The sequence below is a fragment of the Prosopis cineraria genome, unplaced genomic scaffold (assembly GCF_029017545.1).
Source record: "Prosopis cineraria cultivar Desert tree isolate PC_DT_omini unplaced genomic scaffold, ASM2901754v1 PC14, whole genome shotgun sequence".
Classification (NCBI taxonomy): Eukaryota; Viridiplantae; Streptophyta; class Magnoliopsida; order Fabales; family Fabaceae; genus Prosopis; species Prosopis cineraria.
This window is the reverse complement of record NW_026555345.1, coordinates 27,477,090-27,502,644: the sequence shown is the minus strand read 5'-3', so window position 1 is coordinate 27,502,644 and position 25,555 is coordinate 27,477,090. Positions and strand designations below refer to the sequence as shown.

The following is a 25,555-nucleotide window of genomic DNA, read 5'->3' as shown; positions in this document are numbered from 1 at the left end:
TGACATAGTTAAATTTTAAAAGATGAAATTAACTAGTTGTAAAAAAGCATGAAAATGTTTAATTAAATACTCATTCCATTAAAAAATATAAGGTATTTTTTGATGAGTTAGATATAAAAAAATATAAAGCATTTTTAACCCTTTGAGATGTAATCATTGCCTTTTTTTCAAAAGTGTTCCTATTAATAATGACTTTATATTTATTATAGGGTGTTTAATAAAGATAAATATGAAAGATAGGGTTAGCTTGAAAGTAAGTAACTACTTTATTGAAAGTAAGATTTGATTAAAAATGCCTTACATCTTTAAACGGAGGGAGAATATTTTTAAAGAAATAATGGATAAAACGAAGTATAAATTGATAAAATATAACCTTGGGAAACTTGATGATTTTGTCATTGTAGTTTTGACTTAATTGTAACTTAGTCCCTAAATTTTGACTAGTTATAACTTAGTTTCTGAAGATTTGACTCAATTATAAATTAGTCCCTAAACTTTATCTCTTACAATTTAGTTCCTAAAAACACAATAACTCCCAACTAATTTGTATCAATGAATTGACATAATTAAATTTTACAAGATGAAATTAACTAGTTGTGAAAAAGGATGAAAATGTTTAATTAAATATATTTTTAAAGAAATTATGTATAAAATGAAGTATAAATTGATATAATATAACCTTGAAAAAATTAATAATTTAATCCTTGTAGTTTTGACTTTGTTGTAACTTAATTCTTAAATTTTAACTCGTTATAATTTAGTTCCTGAAATTTTGACTTGGTTGTAAATTAGTACCTAAACTTTACCTCTTCCAATTTAGTTTTTAAAATTTTGAAATTTTAAATAATGATCCCTACATTTTAAAAAATAGAATTATAAAGATTAAAAATATTTTAAAATTTATTACTAATATTTTAAATTATTAAACTCTTTTAATTTTTATAATTTTATTTTTTAAAATATAGGAGTCAATATTTAAAAGATTAAAATTTTAAGAACTAAATTACAAGAGGCAAAGTTCAATAACTGATTTATAATCAAGTCAAAACTTCAGGGATTGAGTTATGACCAATTACAATTGAAAGACTAAATTATAAATAAGTCAAAACTATAAGGACTAGATGATTAATTTTTCTTATAACCTTCAAGATAGATAGGATAAAAATAGGGTTAAAGGTCAATTTTGTCATTGAAGTATACATGAAAGGTCAGAATGATCCTAAACTCAACTATGAGTCAATTATATACCTTAATGTCAAAATTTAAGACCGTTGTGCCCCTAGTGTTAATTTCTCATTATTTGGGTCCCACATTTAATTTTTTAATAATTTTTTATTATAAAAATATATAAAAATAGTAGGACCTACTATTAAATATTTTTTTATAATATAAAAATATTACTTTCTCTTTCTCTTTCTCTTGTGGTATGTCAAGAGAGCATAAGGATGCATGAGGTTTCATCCCCCTCTTCCTTCTCTTCTCTCTCTCCTCCCCCCCCCCCTCTCTCACAATCCCTCTCCTTCTCTCCTATCTCTTTCCCCTCCCCTACTTCAATGTCAAAAACCAAAAGTGATGAGAGGATTGAGAGAATGTAAGGGTGCATGAGGGATGATCCTGCTATTGCGAGATGAACGAGTGCCAAGTCTTGAGTTCTTGAGAGATGGGAAGTGGGTAGAGATTCCTTCGTCAAAGGACAACCCCATATTTGTGAACATAGGGGACCAGGTGGAGGTGTTTGTAATGAGATTTATAAAGACTGTGGTGCACAAAGTGATGACTGTCGGGGAGGCCATGATTCCTCTTGTATCTTGTTTTTGTTTGTGTGCATTCCCCCCCCCCAGAGATGCCCTCATCATCTGCCAACTCAACTTTTTCGATGAACTTTGTGGGCATGCATGAGTTTGGGGAATAAGAACTAGTTTAGTGAGGAGTAGGAGAGAAACTGTCATGGTTGCCACAACACACTACTGGTGGAAGAACAACACCATTGTCATCCTTTATAAAGTCGGTCCACAATGAGTTGGAGATGCGGAAGATGACAAGCATATGAGGAGAGAGGGAGACAAGAGATAGAGAGAGAAAGCGGGAACGAGAGGAGACGGATGGTGAGAGAGAGAAGGTAGAGGGGAGAGAGAGTAATAGTTTTATATTATAACAAATATATAAAAAATAGTGGGGGCCATTATTATATTTTATAATAAAAATATTAAAAAATTTTAACGTAGGATCCACATAATAAGAAATTAACGCCAAGGGCATGACATACCTAAATTTGTGATATTTTATATATATTTTATAGGTAAAATTAACCCTTAACCTGTAAAAATATGTAGAAGCCAAAGATTGTTTTAATTTAAAAACAAGGAAAACAGAACACCACAAAATTATAAACTGATATATAAAATTGAGGAAAACAAAACAAGTTTCTGGTGCTCAATATTCTGGGTGCTTATTCCTATTTACAAGTTACGACTGAATATCGGTCCCTTGCACGAAGAGAAAAGTATCATCAAGGGGAAAAGCTTCCCTGATTTCACACATATACTTGGACTTAAATTGTAGGGTGAACTTGTTACCCGATTATAATATAGTTCCCGGAATTATTTGTTATTGGCATTCCAATGCGTTGATTCATACCCAAATTTCAGCGACTAAAAGCTTGTTTTTAAAGCCATATTTGCTGTAATCTTGACACACTAGGTTGCATCATATTCATTCATCTAGTGATCCCAATAAGTTTTGGTCCTTTTTCCTACTCTAGATATTCGAATCACGTTGAGAATTATATGTCGTTCTTCTCGGGGTCCCGAGTCTTGAAGTTTAATGCCGATTACATATGATCGACGAATGATGGGATGCAGTAGCTGATATGAGACCGACTATTTCATGCCATATTTACCCATAGTTTAAACTAATTTTATAATTTCCTTGATTATTTGTGCGATAACAGGGCTTTTCTGGGCAATTTTCGCTATCGAAACCTCTGTTTTTGACAATCTTTTGCGGTTATGATAGCTTTTATGCTTTAAGAAGCAGTTTAAATTTAGAATGTCTTCCCATCCCAGGTCTCTTTCTTGGATTGTGGTCTCAATGGGAGGCTTAGCTGTATTTTTAATTTGTGCTTCCTGGGTTCTTGTATCTTACCCCGTTGGTGCCTCAATTCATGGATATTTCTATGGTGTAGACAATGTTGAAAAGTTTGATTTGCCAGTCTCTCCAATCAATACAAATGTTAACTTGAATGAAAGTTTGGATCTAGTCCATAATGATGTATCTTCTGATCTACAATCTCCAACAGTTTCCTCTAGTTATCTGTCAACTAATACAAACAGAGAACACAATGATACCATATCAAATTCATCAGTATCCTTCCATGATTCTACTTCACCAAAATTTCCAAAAACCAAGGAGATGAATGGATTAGAAACTTCTGTTGCTTCAGCTTCTAACCCACAAGAACATGTGGTACCACTGGGCTTCCGGGAAGAAGTGGTTAATATTAGCTTACCCATTCATTCAAATGCAGCATCTTCTACTGCAGATAGTGGTACCAATTCTTCTAATATGACAAGTAATATTAGAATCAATGAACCTGCTTCTGTGCATTTGATAGATGTGTCAAGTGCCATAAGTACATCATCAAATGGGAACTCTTTACCTCCTGTTTCCATATCAAAGCCCGTTCAAGCATCATCTGGGGCTTCAAATAATGCATCCCATGTTGGTATAGTTGATTCAGGTTGTATTTCTTATCCTTTTGCCCTGAACAATTTGTCATTTCATTAGTGATTTTGCCATATATAATTAAGGGAAGATTAATCTTTTAGCCCTTCAACTTTTAACTCACTTGTAACTCAGTTTCTCAACTATGACTCGTTATGACTCAATTCCTCAACTGTAACTCGTTGTAACTCAATCCCTCAACTTTTGATTTACCTATAATTCGGTCCTTATTTTTTAATTTTTTTTAAATTTTTTTTATCAAATAAGAGGGATAAAAAATGCTCATATATTATTTTAAAATACCCTCTTCTTATTCATTAATGTGAGATATAAGTTAATATGAAAAAAAAATTGACAAAGGTTAAGAGATTAATTTGTAAGTGATTCAAAAGTTGAGGGACTGAGTCATAGGCGAGTTATAGTTGAGAGACTGAGTCGCAACGAGTCATAGTTGAGGGATTGAGTCACAAATGACTTAAAAGTTGGAGGACTAAAAAATTAATTTTTCCTATAATCAATTATAAAATTAAGTTATGTTTTTTTTACCCCTTTACTTTTCTCTGTTTTGGAAATTCATTGGAGCTTGAATATCACTAGTAACTTGTTTGAGGCATATAACTTGCAATTGTAATATTGTTTATTTAATACCTTTTCATTACCTTTCTATTAAATTTTAACAATAAACTTAGAGAGGAAAGGGGGGTTTGGTCTGATCAAAATACAAAGTTGTAGAAGGATGGGAGGGTCAAATGACTGAATATGAAAGAAGCACAGGTTGCTTGCATGACAAGTTTCATATAATAATAAAAATGCTTCTTATTAAGAGTGAAATGTCCCTGCTATAGTGGATCTAGAAGTTAGAGTATATCATAATGGTTAAGTTTGAAAAACTAATAGTTTGGTCTAATGAACCTTATAGCTATTCTTTTCATGTGATGCTTAATGGTTAAGTTAGATCCTGGCACATCTTTGGCATTGTATTATACTTTTAACTCCCAAGAAACTTCTATTCATTACAATAGATAACACTAAAGCTCATAATTACATAATGCTAAACTAAGGAACATGTATTAGAACCTTATCTCTATTTTGGATGTGGTGGCTCATTTTAATGCAGAAGCGCTTTGATGTCTAATTCAAGGTTTATGCATCCTATGTCTGGAGAGAGATATATATACAATGCGTATATACGACATGCCTTACACATTTAGAGCTTCTCTCTAATGAGATATCAAATACTTGGTATTCTATGGGCAATGGTCTAAGTTAGCATGCACCATAGTCCTTTAGTGCGTGGTATTCTAGGGGTTCAAAAAATAATCATCTGAGGTAGAAGCATTCAATAACAAAAGACATATATTTCTGTCCAAAAACAATTTTGGTTGCGTCAGACGATGATATGGCAAATGTGGCATCTCTAAGCATTTGTTTTCCATGATATAAGGATGAGGGTTTTTCTTGATCTTAGTTTTTAGATGATAAAATTTTGCATTGTATATTGTGCAGGCTGTGATTTATACCATGGCAATTGGATACATGATCCATTGGGACCATTATATACAAACAATTCATGCCCTATATTGACTCAGATGCAGAACTGTCAGGGTAATGGAAGACCTGACAGGGATTATGAGAATTGGAGATGGAAGCCCTTTCAGTGTGAGCTCCCACGATTTGATCCAAATAAATTTTTGGAGCTAATGAGAGGGAAGACCTTGGCTTTTATTGGAGATTCAGTAGCTCGAAATCAGATGGAATCAATGTTGTGTATCCTTTGGCAGGTTATTTTCTTTATTCCACACTTTGTATAGAACTTTATCACTGACCTGGCATCTTGAAGCTATGACTTATTTCTATATAGTTATATTTCTGGAGTGATTGGTTAATGAGCATGCTAAAGAGTTGAAGAGCAATTAGAGATATTTAATATGAGCTTTCTCTTCATTTTCCCCCTAAAAAATGGGATCATGTGGCCCTCCACCTTCTTATACTAACTTCATATGGAAAAGTTTTCGCAACAATGAAAGGAAACTTTGGGTTTAGCAAGATATGACTTGTTTTATGTGGCCTTAGCTCTCTACCATTGAATTGCTTTTCTTGCCAGAAAGTGGCCAAGATGAATTCATAAACCTTTGATGCAAAATTTAAGAGAAACAGTTATTATTTAGCCGAATACATATTCAAAGGTAGTTATCAGGCGGTTTTCCCGTTAGCATTTTCATAACTGTTGTGGCTTAATGATTCCCTTCACTTCATGTGTTCTCTATTTTTAAGTATGTGCATAGTGAGACGGTTATTACATTTTCTTTTTTTAGCCAAATACATATTCAAGGGTAGTTATCAAATGGCTTCCCCTCTACACTGAGAAAGTATTTTTATATCAACTGTAAATTTAATGGTTGTTGATGATTCCCTTCGCTTCTCAAATATTCCTCCAGTGTGTGTTTGTATGTGTCTCTCCATTATACATGTAAGTGTGGGTGCACAGTGGGCATGCATTTATCACCAATGAAATGCATGACTGGAATATAACTTTCTTTCCAGGTAGAGGTACCCAAGAACAGGGGAAACAGAAACATGCAACGATATTATTTCAGGTCCGCATCAGTAATGATTGTTCGGATATGGTCCTCTTGGCTTGTGAAAGTCACAAATGAGCCTTTTGATTTTGCTCCAGCTGGTGTGGACAAGCTCCATCTTGATGCCCCTGATGAAAAGGTCATGAACTTTATCCCAACCTTTGATGTGGTCGTCCTTTCTTCTGGCCACTGGTTTGCGAAGCAATCTGTATACATACTTAACAGTGAGATAGTAGGAGGCCAGTTGTGGTGGCCAGACAAGTCCATACCTATGAAGGTCAATAACATAGAAGCATATGGGATATCTGTTGAAACAATCCTCACTGCTCTTTTTAATCATCCAAATTACACAGGACTCACCATTTTGCGCTCCCATTCACCAGATCATTATGAGGGTGGGGCTTGGAATACAGGAGGATCATGCACCGGGAAACTTAAGCCTCTTGCAGCTGGTGAAATGGTGAGAAATGGTTATACTGACACAATGCATGAGAAACAAGTTAACGGGTTTAACCTTGCAATGAAGAAGGCAAGGAACAGATCAAAGTTGATATTGATGGATATCACTGATGCATTTCAGTACCGCCATGATGGTCATCCAGGTCCATACAGGAGCCCTGACCTAAATAAGATCACAAAACGTGGAGCTGATGGAAGGGCCCCACCACAGGATTGCTTGCATTGGTGCATGCCTGGTCCTGTGGATACCTGGAATGAATTAGTGTTTGAAATCATTAGGAGAGAGTTTAATAGTGGAAGGTCACCATGAACCTGAAGTTCATTTCTTTTCCAGGCCCCCCTCCTTGATATTTGTCAGCTAGAATCTTCAGGTAAAGATAGAAATCCATTATTAAAAAAGTTCCATCACCTTGGGAGCTAGAATTTTTCATAGGCTAAATTCGTTCATCCCTTAATTCCTTTGTATCTAGCAATATATGTATATATATATATAGTATGATCTGGTTTCACTCCATTGAATTAAATTGTTACCTGTTGTAATAAGTGAGGCGTAGTGACATTTTGTTACTAATACGTTTGTGGATTTTCATTCATGAATGCATGAATGCATGCAAATTTCAATCCAACACCTTCCTCCATCCTCTCTTTTTTCCCCTGCATGGCGCATGCAGCACGTCTATCATACGCAAGGCTAATTTACTTTGAAGTATGCAAGGCAAGATTAGTTCACTTATCCTTGTAATATTGCGTGGAAAATATGAGATTATTTTAAAATATTGTAGGTAATTAAGAAACACAATAATTCTAAGTATATTTTTAATTTTAATATTTTATATGTATAATGATTAGATTAATCTTTAATTATTAGTATTATTTATCTTTCAAAAAGTGGGATTAGCCTCCTTTCATGGTTTCTGAAAGGAAATTTTACACATTCTTATGCATAATGTGGTTTTTTCTTAAAAAAAAAAATCTTTTATTCTTTTACATATGTTTTTTTGGTAAGTATAGAGAATTGGTTCCATGACAGTAAATTACATATATTCTTCTTCTTCTTCTTTTGTATAAAATTACATATACTCTTATTTGGCCAGTATATTACATATATTCAATGCCATACTTTTATTTACTTTTATATAATTTGTTAATATTGATATATTAGTGATAATGAATATAGAAAAAAATACAGAAGGATCTAAAGATTTTGTGTAAATTCAAGTTAAATGAATTTAGAAACATATGCCCGTTGTTAACGGTTGGATTTGGATCATTCATTACCAGCCATTTTCCAATTAAGAACCGGCGATTTATTAAGGCCTTGTGTATTTGAAATTCAAACGTACTCCCAGAATTGATGTCAGATATTATTATTCATTCATTCTTCATTTTCTAAAAGGAAAATGGCAGAAAACTCTTGAAATATACAAATGATAACAACATCCTACAAAATGTTACTCTCCCCTTATATTTTTTAAGGAGTTATATATTAAAAAATATAAAGCATTTTTAACCTTTCGAAGTGTAATCACTGCCTTTTTTTTAAAAATACCCCTATTGATAATGACTTTATATTTATTATAGGATGTTTAATGAAAATAAATATAAAAATATATGGTTAGTTTGAAAGAAAGTAATCACTTTATTGAGAGGTAAAATTTAATTAAAAATGTCTTATATTTTTTAACGGAGTGAGTATAATTTATACTCTTGTCAAATCTCTAGAAACATTTTTAATATTAATAATTTTTTATGAAATAACTAAAATACTTTCCGTTTAAATTAAAGTAGTAGTTGATTGTTTTATTTTAGTCATTATCATAATAAAAAAAGCAATCATTATTTAAATTAAAGTAGTCACATATATTTATAAGACTTAGATTTAAATGAATCATAAATTTGTATAGGGAAAGTTGTTATTGTTTGCATCATTTTAGACATTACTAAAAGAAAAATAATTATTGCTTAAATTTAAGTGTTCACGTATATTTATAATATTTACATCTCAATGAACAAAAAATTGTCACAGGAAAAATTGTGCTCCCTCCATCTCAAATTATAAGATATTTTTAAATAAAATCTCACATACCAATAAACTTTATTAAATATACTTAATAATTTTATTTTTTTAAAATAAAAATATAAACTTTTAAAAATATCTATCATTTAATACATTGAAAAGAGAGAGGACAAAAATTTATTATAGAGAGAAAAAAGGTACTATTAAAATTGATGCATCTAATGAAACTTTAATTTACTCAAAGTGTTTTATATTTTAAAACAAAAAAATTTCTTTAAAAGTATCCTATAATTTGAGATGGAGGGAGTATCACTTATTGTATTTTAATCATTGTAAAAAAAAAATCATTGTTTAAATTAAAAAAGTCACATATATTTATAACGATTATATTCCGGTGAATCAAAAATATACACAAGGAAGTTGTAATTGTTTTTTAGTCATTAATAAAAAAACTAATCATTATTTAAATTAAAATAATTACTAATATTTATTTTTTAACAAGAGCTGTTACTTTTTTAATTTAATCTGAAATATTTTAATTATTTTATCAAAAATTATTAATATAAAAATAAATTATAAAATTTAAAAAGAATTATGATATTTTATAGATTTTATTTATTATCTTTTACATTGTTTAAGAAAATATATCTGTCAATTTCCGTCAATTTCCCCACCTCTCTTTTTCTTAAAAAAGACCCCATAGTATCAAAAATTAAAAAACCAAATCAATTTCGCTCGCAACGCTCCGAAACGGACCAACGGCTACAATTTCTCGCCTTCTCTTTTATCTCTACTCCTTTCTAATTTTTCTTCTCACCATACAAAACCTCAAATGAAAAATCTCCTTTTCTCATAAAAACATATTTTTCCAGAAAATCCAAATTCTATTTTCTCTGGAAGATCATTCCTCGCGAACTCTCCTCTTCTCGGGAGCGAAGAATTTGGATTTCCAATACAAACCATTCCCTGCTTTCTTGTTCAGGTCAGTCCTTGGATCATTTATTTGATTTTCGTTTTGTTTCATTTATTTTCCCATAATCTTGTTTCCGAGGGACGTGGCGGAAACAGGAACAGCGGGATTGCCTTGTTTAGGACCGAGACATTAATAGCTCAGTTCAAATATAACCTCGTTCAAGTTGGTTTCCAATTTGATCAAGCTCTTGTATATCCTTGGTCGTTGATGATCATCTTTCTTTTCGCATTGTGAATTGCTATTCTCAGTTTCTCACTCTCGACCATTCTCTCTGTGTCTTGTTTCTTGTTTTGTCATGGATCATATATTTGTTTCCCGTTTTCCAGCTGAGATACTTTTTAACTGCAGAATGTTATGTTCTTCCGTAGGAATTTGAAATTATGAGTTCTGAATCTCTGATTGATCAATCATCAGTTTTCACTAGCACGATGGTGGGATAATGAAAAGAACAATTACTATCTTAGTTCTTTTCATTTATCACCCCGATTCTGGCGGTGTAGCGTGCCAAAGGGATTAAGACAAATGATAATTCCTATGTCCTTTTAATGAGCTCGTGGGCTTGTCCCTTGTAATAAAGGAGTGGCCTGTGGCCTGTGGGTTTTAGCTTTCAAACGTATCTATAAGGAAAACAATACGCGCTTCATGTTCGGCAATTCAATATTGAAGAACTATGTTATGTCATCATCTCATTAAAAAACTTCATATTTGAGCCATATCATGATGGGATTGATGCCCGTCTTTTATGCACTGGCTATGAATTCTCCCATGTCAATTTAAATTCTTTTGTAGTATTTCTGGTGCAAATAGACTTTTTTGAGGGAGACGGGAATACAACTTGAGCGTACATTCTAAACTGAGTCTACATTATATTCAAAATTCCTGCTTCTTATATTCGTTTTGCTAGCGCCTCTCAGATGACGAATAGTTCTGTACTGGCATTCAATTTCTCTTGATAGGTTGTTCAACTAGTTAGTCATCCGACTTCTGATGCAAGTTTTTTTTTTCCCCTCTATATTTGATGATATTTCAATTTCTAGCACGATGTTTCCTCTGCTTTGATCTTTTCAATGCTTCAACCTTCAAAATAGCTTTTTTTTTTTGGGCAGATATAAGTGCTCCGAAATGTCTAAACTTCAAAATAACCCTTTTCTACAGTCTGAAACAACATACGGATCACTTCTTTATGAGCTTAAGGTATACATTATATTTTGCTGTGAATCTCCCTCCCCCCTGTCCCCCAGAAAAAAGCCCAGTATGCATAATTAAATTTGAGATAATCTCATCAAAGGCTCACTTTCCATAAGCAGAACATTTGGGATGAAGTTGGGGTGTCTGAGACCGAAAGAGATAAAACATTATTTGAGCTCGAACAGGAGTGTCTAGAGGTGTACAGAAGAAGAGTAGATCAGGCAAATCAGTCGAGAGCTCAGTTAAGGCAGGAAATTGCTGATTCTGAAGCTGAACTTGCAGCCATCTGTTCAGCAATGGGAGAGCGACCTATACATACTAGACAGGTTAGAAATATCCTGGACATTTTTTACTGACAAGGATATTTTGCAAATTGCTGACTTTTGTCTTTCTATGTATTATCTAAATTGTGGGGGAAAAAGTCTATGCCAAGGTGGCATGACCTATCTAAGTGCTGGGTTGAAATAAAGCCATCGTAGTGAAGTTAGTTTTCAATTTTTTTCCCCAAAACTTTTATAGAGGTTTCCACCAAAGCTTGCGCTATGTGGTTACCATATCATAAATCAAATGTAGAAATAAAGAGGACTAATCTATGTCAAAATATCGTAAAACTTGAAACAAATAGCTATACTGTTTTGACTTTCGAGTGATAGATTTTTGGCTGTTGACATTATTTGTTATCCAGTTAGACTGCTAAGGAGGATTGGTTGTCTCTCGCTTTGTTATTTTTCTAGCCTGATAAAAATGCTGGAAGCTTGAGGGAAGAGCTTGAAATTGTTCTTCCAGAGCTGGAGGAGATGCGGAAAAGGAGGTCTGACCGAAGAAATCAATTTATTGAAGTCCAAGAGCAGATGCAAGGTATATCTAATGAGATCTATGGGCCCAGAGAATCTGCTCCTATCAAAAGTATCATAGAGGAATCTGATCTAACCTTGAGAAAGCTTGAAGAATTGCATAGACAGCTGCATACACTTCAAAAAGAAAAGGTCAATTATTTTCTGTTTAGTCATGTTTGAAATCCTGATTTTGGTTCTCTTTAGTACTGATTATGCCTGTATCTTCATTTTATGCAGAGTGAACGTCTCAAGAAGGTCCAAGACCAATTACATACAGTAAAATCTTTAACGTCAGTGCTTGGTTTGGACTTTAAGCAGACACTCTGCGACCTTCATCCTAGTTTAGGGTATTCTGAAGGATCTAAGAGTGTAAGTGATGATACAATCCAGCAGCTCAGTGCTTCTATACAAAAACTGCGGGACGTTAAATTACAGAGAATGCAGAAGGTAAATACTGATTTTTCATTTCGTTCTTACTTTTTATTTAGAATTATAATTTTGTGCTCCTATTTTGGCTAATACTATAAATGCATTTACTCTTGGTCGGGCAGCTCCAAGATCTTGCAACGACTATGTTGGAGCTCTGGAACTTGATGGATACACCAGTCGAAGAGCAACTGAAGTTTCAGAATGTCACTAGTAACATAGCTGCTTCAGAACAAGAAATGATTGAGCCTAACACCTTGTCTGTGGACTTTATTCATTACGTGAGTCAATCAATTGGAGTATGATAATTGATAACGATCTTATTCACTTTATGTGGTTCATAATTCAGGGAGAAATTGTGCTTTCACGCAGGTTGAGGCGGAAGTAACTAGGCTAGAAGAGATAAAAGCAAGCAAAATGAAAGAGCTTGTGTTGAGGAAAAGGACGGAGCTAGAAGAGATTTGTCGAAAGACACATTTGGTTTCAGAAGTAGACAGTGCAATTGAAGCTGTTGTTGAAGCTATAGAGTCAGGTAATTTTCTGTCGAGTGACATATTGCAGGACTCAAATGCAGTTGTTTCTTCCACTAGCTAAATATGTACCTTCTCCTTTTTGCCGTAGGATTTGTAGACCCAGCTTGTGTGCTCGAGCAAATTGAGCTTCAGATTGCCAAAGTCAAAGAGGAAGCTTTTAGCCGAAAAGAAATACTTGAGAAGGTTGAGAAATGGCTGGTAGCACGTGATGAGGAGACTTGGCTGGAGGAATATAACAGAGTTAGTTGCTTACATCCTCCTTTAACACCTTCATTTTGGATAGCTTTTCGGCAATTTTGTTGCTTATGTTGTTTTCTCTTCCAGGATGAGAATCGATATAATGCTGGAAAAGGAACTCATCTTATTCTCAAGCGAGCTGAGAAAGCACGTGCCTTGGTTAATAAAATGCCAGGTAATTATGGATTTCAATCGCAAGTAAGGGTGTTCATAGGGGGAGCATGTATGGTTAATGGTGGACTCTCACTTGAGGGGTTGATTGTTAGGATGTCAAGGGTGAGTTGACTTGACTTGATGTGGGAAAAGAATCCTGCAATAGCTGTGTCAAATGTTTCAGCTTTTTTTTTTTTTTCACGTGTTTCATGTACTTGTATATAGTAGTTGGATTGGGTGTCTTTTGCGCAGGAATGGTGGATGCCTTGACTTCAAAAACCATCACATGGGAAAAGGAAAGAGGAATTGAGTTCGCATATGATGGTGTATGCATTCACTCTAAGACTCCTAAATGAGCTACTCTTGTAATGAAATTTTGATGATATTTTGTCGTATGCATGTTACTCAATTAAATCCACTCCAACGTCTAAACAGAATCCTGTTGTGTGTATTTCAGATCTCACTGCTTTCTATGCTTGAAGAGTACAATACATTACGGGAAGACAAAGAACAAGAACGACGTAGGCAACGGGTAATGAATCTCTTATTGCGTTAAAACCCCTTTATTTATTTCCAAACAGGCACTTCCCCTTCTTAACAAGTGGGATCCTTATAACTTTTCCTTTATTTCATCCATAACTTGTCAGAAAAATTTCAACACTGTTTCAGGATCTGAGGAAACTTCATGGAATAATGATAGCAGAACAGGAAGCAAGATATGGGTCAAAACCAAGTTCATCAAAGCCTCAAACTCCAAGAAAGGCACCTAGGACCTCCAGTGGAGGTGCAACTAATAAAGGGCATGGCGGATCAACGCTTCAAACTATGAAACCTGATTCAAAAGGTATTGAAGCACGCTCAAAAAGGAAGACGGAAAATGCACGCCAAATTGATGAATATAACCACTTTGATGATGGCAATTCTTCTTTATCATCAGGTAGTTTCTGTTAACTCCTGTAATTTTTAGTCAAGTTTAGGGTTTACAATATTTTCACCTTTTAAGAATTTGATAGCTGTGTCTTCCTGTTTGGCTGAGAAGATAACACAGAGATCAAGCAATCTTTTGACATATTAGGCCACCTAGACTTCGGATTAAGAAAGTGGTAAGTAGGTGGGTGGGATGGTTAGTTTCTAGGTCCAGAGATTGTTAACCAAAAGAGGATTATCGTTGGTAAGATCAATTTTTTTTTCCTCTTCTCTTCACTTCCTCTCTTTTTTGTTTGGTCATTTATTTTGTGTGTGTGTGTGTGTGTTTGGGTTCATTTTCTTATCAAAATGATTGAAATAATCAACCTCCATGAACAAAAGTTAACATGTATAATTTGCCAACAAAAGATGGATATATTTGTTTATGTTTTCCTTTTTTTAGACGAAGATGCTCCAACGGATTCTCCCTCGTACTCTTGATGACTTTGTTATAAGGGTGTTTGTGGTGGAACCAAGCAAGGTTTAGGCATTTTTTTGTGATTCATATTGAAGAAGGAAGTCAAAGCTACATCAGCTGATAGATTTTCCCATAGTTTCCTGCTGGTATATCTAGCACAGCTCTTTCCTTGATGTTTGTGTTTCACATAAGTTGCACAAACATAGCCATGGACAAGAATGAATGTATTCCTTACCATGATTCTCATACTTCATAGTCCACATATGAACTTTCACATGACTCCATTTCATTCATGGCTGCAGCAAGAAGAGGATTCAATACTGCTGGTGTCCCTGGAAAAAAGCATTCACTTCTTGACATAAAATCTCCTATGATGAGACAACCTTTTTGTCCTATATCCTCAACAACGGTATCATCAAAAGCAAACATGGCAGATGAATTGAGCATACAGAGTGAAAAGTTGCAAAAAGCTATTACAATAAAAAATGTGCCATTCACTACGCCCTCCAAGACAGCAGCAGCAACAATAGAAGAAGATGAAGAGAATAAGACTCCAAAGGTATTGCCTATCCCTATCCCCACTACGCCGTCGTCTGTAGTTTCAGTTCCATTTGGCTGTGACTTGGTGATTCAAGAGATTGAATACTCTTTTGAGGAAAGAAGAGCTGGGTTTGCGTTGTGTTAGCATTTTTTTACACAAAAAATCTTTTCAATTCATTTGAAATAGAGAAACTGGTCAAGTCCATAATGATTGGCTTGTCAATCATGTACATCGTCTATCAGATGCTCCATTCTAGAGGTTTATCCATCTGAAGTCTGGGCACTGTTTTACGGTTCTGGTCATTTATTTATTTGGGGTTACATGTGCCTTTCTCAATTTTTGGCATATTACAAGTACGCTTGATTCTTTGGTGTCACTTGTATCCATTGCTACAACTGTCTCAGGTCTGTACATAAGCTTTCTTTGGCCAAAAATAATTAGCTCATGAGCTTTGAAATGATTAGTTGTATTTTATTTTTCATGATTTATGATAATTTTGTATCATATTGAACATTAAATGATTACTAATGATGCTAATATTGGGAGTTGGCTTTCCTTAATTGCTGTGGAGGAAATACTACGAATCTAGATAGTTAAATTGAATTTGATGATTTAGATTTGATAAGTTTTAAAAGTACAGATTAATCTATATGTTAAAATTTAATATAAACATACTTTTTTGTTTGAGTCATAAATAAAAAAGAGATTAGTTTCTTTACATTTGATCTTCAAATAAAGTTTTTTACAAGTTGATTGGAGCCATGGCTTTCCTTTTAACATGGACTTTAAGAAATTGACTTTAAGAAATTTTGTTGCTCACAGAGTTTATTTAGGGTAGATGGAGCTAGTTGAACTACCCCAATATTATGTTGATATTGAATATTCTCTGCTTTCATTTGTACTAGGTATTTTTTTATGAATCCATGCATGTTACATAAATACAGGACTAGAAATTAAATTGTCAATTTAACCAATGAAAAAGAGGGAAAAAAGAAAATAAAAAAAGGCGTCGATGTGATCACTGCCAGGATCCCCAACAAGAATCTATGGATGATGCCAAATAATACAAATAGACAAAAAGGAAATAAACAAACCGATATAGGGGACTGAAACTGGTCTCTTTCTAAGAATGGGCCAAATCAAAGTACAAGAACTGGTCAGCAATATAAATATGTGTAGGTTAAATTAAATCATAATAAAGAAAAAATGGCAGGCAAGGAAGAAAAAACTAATTACAACCAATAAAACAAGAACTGGCAAACCTAGACAAGATCAACCTATTTTTCAATCTTTTCTTTTTGGTACAAAGGAAAAGAACCTCTTTTTCAATCTTAATCACTTTTTGTCACTCAAGGCATTAGTGCTCCTGAATCTTACGAAAGAGATGTGTGCATATTAATTTGAAATGAGAAGTCTTGTTCATTAGAATAAAATTCTACCGTACACTTTGCATTCATTTATCTCCTCAAACAACACTATCATTTAAATTGGTCATGTGAAACAATTTGAACATGTAAATGTGACACTGATGTGAACATAATGCTTTATAGTTTGAGTGCAAAATTGAAAGCTGATAATTCAGGCAAGTAGAGTTTGAAGTATTCTACCTTTTTTAAAAAGCTCATATAGTTAAGTCTGACCTTAATTTTTTTGGGTCAGGTTTAGGTTAACTTGTCAAGTTTGACTAAAATTATTAACTCTATATACATATAGAGCTGAAAATTATAACAATTGAGCTTATTCGGGTTGGGCTCAATTCAAGCTAGTTTATTCAAATTTGACTTGAAATATCCTACCATTTTAAAAAACTCATGTAGTTAAACTTGATTTTAACTTTTTTTAAGTGAATTTGAGTTTATCAGTTGAGTTTAGCCTAAATTACTGATTCTAATTAAATAGAGTTTGATGTTCTAGAAATAGGTTATAGTATAAATCTGGAAACTTTAACAACTACAAAACAAAAAAGTATACAATGGAAGAGTGATTATTCCTAGCCCACAATCCTAAAAATTTCACATTTATTTATATATTAATATTATTTGTACAATTACTTGGCACATAGGGATCTCTTTTCTATTTCAAAGTTATTATGAGAAGAAGTTATCTTAAAGATATAAATGTAAAAAAACACATTTAGAAATTACTCTAAAATAGTGATAAAAATAAATTAGAATTTTAATAATTTAACATTTGATTTAATAATTTTAAGGCTATGTTTAATTGGAAGGAAGGAGAGGGGAGGAAAAATTTTTAAAATCCCCTCCAACAAAACATTACTTAAGTAGCAAAACTTTTGAATTGAAGTTGTAAAAGTCTCAAACATCAAATTAACCCCTTGTTAGTTGCTTCTTGTTTACTTTCTTTGCGTTTGGTCTAATACTTCTGGATATGTCTTATATTTTATAGTAAATAATACATATTTAATTTTGTTATCCAGTAAGATTAATTTTTCATTCTTGATGAGATTAGAAATAATTTAAATGATGCCAGATTTTAACAAAAATTAGAATTTTACTTTTATCACGAAACTAAACATAATTGAATAATTTATTGTTTTAAAAGCATATTTAATAAATAAACATGAAAAGAAGGTAAAAGTAATCTTTGGAATCAAACATATTATTTAGAATTTAAGCAAACTTTCAAGAGAGTGTATAATTCACTCCAAGATTTATTTATCACCAAAGAGAAATGTATATGGTGCCCCATCCTTATTCATTATCATCATGTGTGTGTGCATTATGGATCTTTCTAGAAATTATTAAAAATAAAAAATAAAGATAATATAGTATATTCACGTGAATTATCTTAATTAGCTTAGTGAGTAATGACTTTTCAATTTTAAGATTTTTGGTCAACTTTAATTTCTCTGAAAAGATAAACAACTTGCCAGTAGTTGGAGCAGTGGGAATGGCCGGAAGCTTAACTTTACAGCTTTGGGTATATAAATACTTAAAGATCTTATTAAATAAGCGACAAATTCAAATAAAATAAAAGGCATTTCCTCTCTTTTCCCCAAAAAAGAATCATTTACATTTTTTAATTTGTTCAAATTCAAATTAGGTGCATCTCTATTTACATTCATTTAATAAATCTCAAATCACCTTTATTAAATTTGCAAGACGGACGTGAACCAATTTCTTAACCACAATTTATACTTCCAATTTTGCAATTAAAATATTAATTAATTATTAAATTATCAATATTTAATTACTTTATTAATTTTATTTAATTTTCAATTTTCAACTTTATTTATTTACTACAGCTTTTCCTGCAAAACCCTAAATTTCACATGTCACTACGAAGAATTTTTGAAGCAGATGTGTTATTTTTCTCTGTAATTGTTGATATTTTTTTCTCGAAATTCTGGAAATTTTGAAGCTCTGTGTAGCGTCTGCAATGGTGGAGATTTGAGCTTCATCACTGTGTTTTCTTTGGACAAGAAGTTCCACTTCTGCGATTGTACTGCTGGATTTCTCGTCTGTTTTGTCATTTTAGAGAAAAAGGTTTTGAGCTGTTGAAGTTTTCTGTAGATTGCAATTTTTCTTTTTGAGCTCGAACGTCATTGTTGTACTATTTCTGGGTTTCTTTGTCCTGGATTCAAATCTATTCCTCTGCAGAAAGAAACAACATTCGGGATTGTATTTATTATTTCTCTAATTTTTGGGGGTTGAAAAAGGTTTGAAATCTTCAATGGGTGGGGTTTAAACATTTTTTTGGCGGTTTTGGTGTTTCTTTTGTATTTTTTTTTTCTCTGATTCATATAAATGGAGGAAAAGGAGAGTTTTGCTTCTGGGTTTGTGCTGAAGGATAACGATGCCCCGGACAGCTTCCATGTAGCTCCGAGGAATGAAAACTCCGGTCAGTTCCCCGGCGGGACCGAACCTGCGGCTCAGGCACCTGTAAGTGCTCCAGCGACAGTGATGGGGACCGTGACTTCAGGTACGAATGTTAAGAAGAAGAGAGGGAGGCCAAGGAAGTATGGTCCTGATGGAATGGCGTTGGCGTTGTCTCCGATGCCGATTTCGTCGTCAATTCCGTTGACCGGTGACTTCTCGGGTTGGAAGAGGGGTCGAGGGCGCTCTGTTGAATCGATGAAGAAGTCGTTTAATAAGTGTGACTTGGAAAGCTCAGGACCAGGTTGTTTAAATTTTCTCGCACTATGATCTTTAATTTCAGTTACTGCTGAGTTTTGTTTTACTGTTATATCAATAGCTAGGTCTGTTTTACTGTTATATTTGGTCTCCTCGAGCATAGGAGAGCAATAAATTGTTGGATTCCTTATAGCCTTGTCATTTACTTCTGAGGAATAGGAATCTTATCTGACCTTTTTTTTTTGTTTTTTTTTTTTTGGGTGCATAGCCAACCATGTGGACGTGAGCTACTTCCTTTGATCTGGGTTTTCAATGTATATTTAATTTCTAGGATTTGATTCATGCCTTTATAGATGGTATAAGGGCACTCGTCGTAGCTTTGATTCCTTTCAGATCTGGAATAGAAGTGGTGAGGAGGAATGGATAGGTTATTGTAAGATGTATCAGCAAAAAAAAAAGTGAAGTCAGATATCTATCTCTATCTCTTCTTCGAGTACTATTCTTTTTTATTTTTTCCTTTACGTGGGGAAGACAGCATAGTGTAAACCACTATGAAAGAAATGGAATAATTGGAGGAGCTGGCATGTTCAATTGTTCCCTGTAGTCTGTAGAAACCTCAAACTAAGTGTTTTTAAGAGCATGCTTCCTGCTTTGCAGGATATTACTGGCGTTTTTGGGCAAAGGATATTACTGGCTTGGAACCTTATCATATCACTTATTAATGGCAATGAGCAAGTATCATTCTTATAATGACATGATTTCCAATGGGTAGTAGTATTGAAATCTGGTTGGGAAAGATTTTAAATAAAATGGAATTATTAATATTATTATGGATGAAAGAGTGGTCTCAGGGATGGCAATTTTAAATTTTTATGTGCATTAGTCTTCTATGTGTAGGATATATTTGCACATCACAAAGAGGAAGGACGTGAACACTAACTTCTTGTTAGTTAAATTAATTCGTTATATTGAGCTTTGAAGCAGGATATATGAGATTTGCACCTCTTTAAAAGTTCTAAAGGAGGTTTAGAATGTTGTCGGTCATAGAATAACAGAAGTTATGCCTATGTAAGTGGTCAAGCAGAGTAGATCTAGTATAAGAATTATATGTGAAATTAGGGTAAGTTGTGCCATTTTATTATCTGTACCATTTGTTCTGCATTTTCTTTGTTGTTATGAATTCATAAAACTGGAAACCAAAATTGGTTAATTCCAGATGCATAAAATATTTCTGGACTGATTCATTTATCAAACTGCATTTTCAATTGTGATGGTTTTTGTTTCTTTTAGTCACGAATTACAAGCAATTAGGGTGATTGTTTGTCAACTAATGAAGCATTAAGTTGGGAACTGATTCTGATTGTTTGACATGGTTTATTAATTGTCTGGTTGAAAAATAGATTTACATATAAGAGAGTCAGTTTAGATATGACAATGATTGCAGCTCCTGTTTCAAGCTAGAGTGCTTAAACGTGCTTTCCTTTTTCTTTTTTGAGAAAATAGTTGGAGTTATTGTATTTTTTCATTTAATGGAACAATAATCGCAAATGGATTTTGAATTAGAAAGTGTCACATTCAACTTGCAACCTGTTTTTCTCTGTCTCTCTATTGATTTACCTGTCTTTATGTTTTATAGGTAATGGACTTGCATACTCGGTTGGTGCCAATTTTACACCCCATATACTCATAGTTAATGCTGGCGAGGTATTTAGTTCACTTGCCTTTTAGCTCTATATATCATGAATTGGTCAGATTCTATTGTCTATGTACTCCCTCCAGTCCCATATTCTCTCCATTTTTGAATGTGGGAGAATTTCAACTAACTCATACTTTTTAAAAAAATTAGTTGATCATAATAATCATGTTTGAAATTGAAATGTGTGGATTAAAATGCACTTGTACTTAATGTTTACTTTTTCCCTCTAATTTAATAATACTCTTCATTTATGAGGGATAATTTGGGAAAAATATAATTAATGCTTTTTGAAATTTGTAGTTTTGCTTATAATAGAAGACAAAGAAACATAGGGCAGTTTCTTTTATATTTGAAAGCAGAGTACTTCTTCTATCTCAAATTATAAGACACTTTTGGAGGAGATTTGTTGTCTCAAAATATAAAACATTTTGAGAATATTAAGGTTTCATTAAATAGACTTATTTCAATATTACCCTTGTTCTCTCTCTATTCAATACTAATTAAGTGTAGATTTAATGTTATTGAATGGAAGATATTTTTGAAAGTTTATATTTTCGTTTTGGAAAAAAAAAGAAGTTATTAAGCGTATTTATTTAATGAGGTTTATTGGCATGTGAAATTTTATCTAAAAATGTTTTATAATTCGGGATGGAGAAAGTAGTATATAAATAAAAATAACAATTACAGAGTTTAATAAAGTTAGTTATTTCTCTTAATTATGTCTAACATTGAAATTTTTCCAATATGCCCCCTAAAACTTTGTTCCTTCCTTAATGATGATTATTTATTTTGACTATTTCCAACTACTCCTATTCAAAACAATTGATTTAAATTAAGGGGCAAAATTAAAAACCTATATTAATTACAGTAATTTTTGCTTATATTTTGGCCAAAAAGGTTTTGGTGGTTTTTGCTTATATGAGACTGGATGGAGTATGATAAATAATGCAAGGTTAAACATTTTGGTTACTGTTAACCTGCCATTTTTTTATCTGACCTGTCAAACATAAATTACTTTAAATACACATGACGTATTATTTGCGACCGTAAGGTGCCTAATAAACTTAAAGGAAAGTTTTATCGCACTGCTATCAGACCGGCAATGTTATATAGTAGTGAATGCTGGGCTCTAATGGGACAGCAAGAGCATAAAATTGGAGTAGCAGAGATGAGAATATTACGATGGATGTGGGGACATACACGTAAAGATAAAATTCGAAATGAGCACGTACGCGAAAAAGTGAGGGTGGCACCTATTGAGGAAAAAATGGTAGAAAATCGGTTGAGATGGTTTGGGTATGTACAAAGAAGACCAAGGGAGGCACCAGTGAGAAGAGTGGAATATATAACTTTGAGTTCGATTAAGAGAGGTAGAGGAAGGCCTAAGAGAACACTCTTGGAAGTTGTTGAACGCGATCTCTTAATTAATAATATTCCTAAAAGCTTGATAAATGATAGAGCACAATAGCGTCTTGCAATCCATGTAGCCGACCCCACCTAGTGGGATAAAGGCTTCTTGTTGTTGTTGTTGTACACATGACGTATTATATTTTCCCTGTTGCATGTAAAAATGTATGTTTTTATTTATTTATTTTTGAAAAAAAAAATGTATGTCTACATGTTTTCCAATGTTTAGGACATGCCATTAACAACCTATGAAATCATTACTTGTGAGATTGAAATTGTTTCTAAGCTTCATAGTAATTATTAAGGAGTTAGAATGACAGTCTAATATAGAAAATAATTAATAATAGAGATAATAGTTACTGTGCTCACTGATTTCTATGGAAGGATATTAGATTGGTACTTATCATAACGAGTCACAAAAGGGGCACGGCATAGGTTATGAAGTCGAGTTCAGAGACCTTAATTAATAAAATATTGAAGCCGGAGTTTGTTAAAGGATTTCTTTCATGACCATGAATATACTTCTTTAATCAGGTGTATTAACTATATGCTTCAATGAATTGATATTAGTTTGCTTGCATATGCCTATATATATTGTTTATTTATGCATGTATAGGCAGGACATTCTAATAATGATAAGAATCAACGGAATCATATCACTGTTCCACAAGTTTATATGCAGCAAAATTAGGTGTTGTCTGTGTTGTGTAGCGTACATATTCTGATTTTCCATTGGTCTGTTATAGGATGTTAACATGAAGGTTATGTCCTTCTCTCAACAAGGATCCCGAGCCATTTGCATTCTTTCTGCAAATGGCATGATTTCAAATGTAACACTTCGACAACCAACTTCCTCTGGTGGTACTTTAACATATGAGGTGAGTATGGTCCTAAATACTTCTCTACCATATAATGTTCATATAAAACAGTAAATGGATTTCATATTATGTAACACTATCTTCTTTGTTTAAATGCAGCCTGCTCTTTCTGGCATTGTATGTATTAGTTGATCTTAAAGTTAGGCTTTTTTTTTTTTTAATTTTTTAAATATCTTCTCTTAGATGAAGATTTGGTTTATATGCTTTTTACTTCACTGATCTGCATATTTTACAAAAGGTGGGCACAGTTTGATGAAAAAATGTAAAATGAATGCGCCAAAAGTCTGTTGTTAATCAGAAATCTGAGCCATGCAATAAAGTTAGCTAAACGTACTTTTCAATGGCTGCCCAAAGTTGCTGGATAATTTTGCCTTTTCTTGCAACATTCTGTGTATCAAGCAATGTTATAGGAAACATGAATCTGCCATGAGGTTCTAAGTTGCTTTTCTCATAGAATAGTCTCTCTCTCTCTCTCTCTCCCTCTCTCTCTCTCGCTCGCGCGCAAATCCTTATTAGTGGCTTTTTTGGCGCTTTTACAGGGACGATTTGAGATTCTTTCTTTGTCTGGTTCATATATGCCAACTGAAAACGGAGTGGCAAGGAGCAGATCTGGTGGAATGAGTGTCTCTTTGGCAGGTCCAGATGGTCGAGTGGTTGGGGGTGGACTTGCTGGTCTGTTGGTTGCTGCAGGCCCTGTACAGGTATACTATCTTCTTTTCAAGAGGATATTCGTGACAAAATTATAATGTTTAAGCATCTCGTTTGGGTCTTGCTAATGGGTAACAAAACGATGTTGGCCTTCCCATTTGAAGCATTGAATTGTATTATTTAAGTGCTTATTGCATGCCAAAGATAAGATTCCCTGCCTTATGGAATCAACATATTCAATGATGCTAGGTCTAAGTGACCAAATCTTTAACAAGTTCAGTCGTTGCAGGCTTCCGTTCTTTTAATTGAAATTTAAGTTTCAACACTAGTAATGTTGGCCAGAGTTTTTGGCGCACTATCCTCAGAACGTTCTTGCGAGGGACAATTTGGATATATGAGATTCACATGGTAGCTCAAGGTTTTGATTTAAAATGACACTTGACACTGATAAAGAACCAAATTACATGGTTGTACATTTTTCACGCCTCAGGTTGTCGTGGGCAGTTTCCTTCCAGGTCACCAGCAGGAGCACAAAAACAAGAAGCAGAAGATGGAGTTTATATCTACCATCACACCTCCCCATTTTAGTCCTGTCTCTGATCAAGAATTGTATGTTAGTTTTGGAGGAGTAAAGCCTATTCTAACACCTGCTGCTTTTCAAGGAGACAATGTTACTTGTTTTAACAATGTACAAGGCTCTAGGGACTCCTCGGCATCACCTTTTCCTGAAAAGGAGTCTAATGCCAGCCTATCAAATGCTGGGATTCCTAGTTAAACATGGCTTCTGGTAATGCAATGTTCTTCCTGAGTCACCAACATCTAGGCTTACTCGTTTACACTTTTCTGACGCTGACAATTAACCTTTCAGGTTCCAGATCGAAGGACCTTGATAGTCAGATGAGTGTTTTTAACTGTTGTACCCATAAACCTTAGGTTTTAGGAAATATGTTTGTTGGTAGGTTTTCATATGTCTGTTCTTATGATGCATCTGTAGTGTAACAATTAATGTAGGAAACATGTGCCAATTTTCTTTCCCTTGCATTATTTCTTTATGACTGAAAGGTTGAGTGGATGCGGGTGTCTTCTGAACTGTAACACTAGATGTCATCTGTTGAAAGAAAAAATTGCATCTAGGTTTTCCTCCTTATTTTGGTTTCTTGCTTTAAAGTCTCTTGTACGTTTGTGTTAAACCTGGTTGATGCCGGAGTCTGGGTGATGTTTCCTGTGAATTGAAACTAGATTTACATCGTTGATCGACTCTGGTAACTTTGTGATACACATTTAAGTGACAGGATCAGAAGTGGAATTCACACGTTCTGTTCTAGCTGGGATTTGGATAATATCTATATATATTGAATCCTACTTTAATGTTTCTAAATTTTGAGTTCTTAATTTTTTTTATTTCAATTAAACATAACTTGTTTATATGATAGTGACTAGATATGAATCAATGCAATCCATAAAGTGACAAGTACACTAAACTGCCTCTAAATTTTGGTATCTTTTTTTTTTATTTCAATTAAACATATTTTGTTTATATTGACGTTGACTAGATATGAATCCGTGCAATGCATAGAGTGACAAGTAAATCATACTGCTCGTACTCTTGCAATTATTTTTACACATTTCAGAGAAGTTTATATGAGAATAAGTACTTTTTTTAAAAAAAATCTAATTATATATTTTATCCATGCGAGAAACTAGCTTGAAAAAACCAACGGGTGTAATAACTAATTTGTAAGTGGTCCGTTAATCATTCATGCATTTTAAATTCTTACTTTTG

At 33.4% G+C, this 25,555-nt stretch overlaps 3 protein-coding genes across 7 annotated transcripts; all 3 read left to right on the top strand.

The window, feature by feature from the left end:
• The first annotated feature begins 2,485 nt into the window (after window positions 1-2,485).
• On the top strand, window positions 2,486-7,327 carry LOC129293807 (protein YLS7). Its single transcript, XM_054931917.1, has 3 exons — window positions 2,486-3,739; window positions 5,230-5,504; window positions 6,268-7,327. Exons 1-3 carry the CDS (start codon window positions 3,049-3,051, stop codon window positions 7,069-7,071), a joined length of 1,770 nt encoding a protein of 589 aa, XP_054787892.1. The 5' UTR covers window positions 2,486-3,048; the 3' UTR covers window positions 7,072-7,327.
• A 2,261-nt stretch (window positions 7,328-9,588) lies between these two features.
• LOC129293947 (65-kDa microtubule-associated protein 3) lies at window positions 9,589-15,567 on the top strand. Of its 5 annotated transcripts, XR_008589242.1 has the most exons (14): window positions 9,589-9,760; window positions 10,858-10,945; window positions 11,059-11,265; window positions 11,674-11,925; window positions 12,013-12,222; window positions 12,327-12,482; window positions 12,574-12,733; window positions 12,823-12,974; window positions 13,059-13,146; window positions 13,377-13,450; window positions 13,582-13,656; window positions 13,794-14,061; window positions 14,494-14,654; window positions 14,811-14,949. XR_008589242.1 is itself a non-coding variant. In XM_054932095.1 (13 exons), exons 2-13 carry the CDS (start codon window positions 10,874-10,876, stop codon window positions 14,529-14,531), a joined length of 1,752 nt encoding a protein of 583 aa, XP_054788070.1. In that variant the 5' UTR covers window positions 9,589-9,760; window positions 10,858-10,873; the 3' UTR covers window positions 14,532-14,953. The 5 variants fall into 5 exon arrangements, 4 of the variants coding, with proteins under 4 accessions (XP_054788070.1, XP_054788067.1, XP_054788068.1 ...); XM_054932095.1 differs by having other exon boundaries at window positions 14,494-14,953; XM_054932092.1 differs by lacking the exon at window positions 14,494-14,654 and having other exon boundaries at window positions 9,591-9,760; window positions 14,811-15,567.
• A 2,759-nt stretch (window positions 15,568-18,326) lies between these two features.
• On the top strand, window positions 18,327-24,919 carry LOC129292806 (AT-hook motif nuclear-localized protein 3). Its single transcript, XM_054930455.1, has 6 exons — window positions 18,327-19,189; window positions 20,780-20,847; window positions 22,993-23,124; window positions 23,664-23,825; window positions 24,263-24,559; window positions 24,641-24,919. Exons 1-5 carry the CDS (start codon window positions 18,817-18,819, stop codon window positions 24,545-24,547), a joined length of 1,020 nt encoding a protein of 339 aa, XP_054786430.1. The 5' UTR covers window positions 18,327-18,816; the 3' UTR covers window positions 24,548-24,559; window positions 24,641-24,919.
• Window positions 24,920-25,555: the final 636 nt, after the last annotated feature.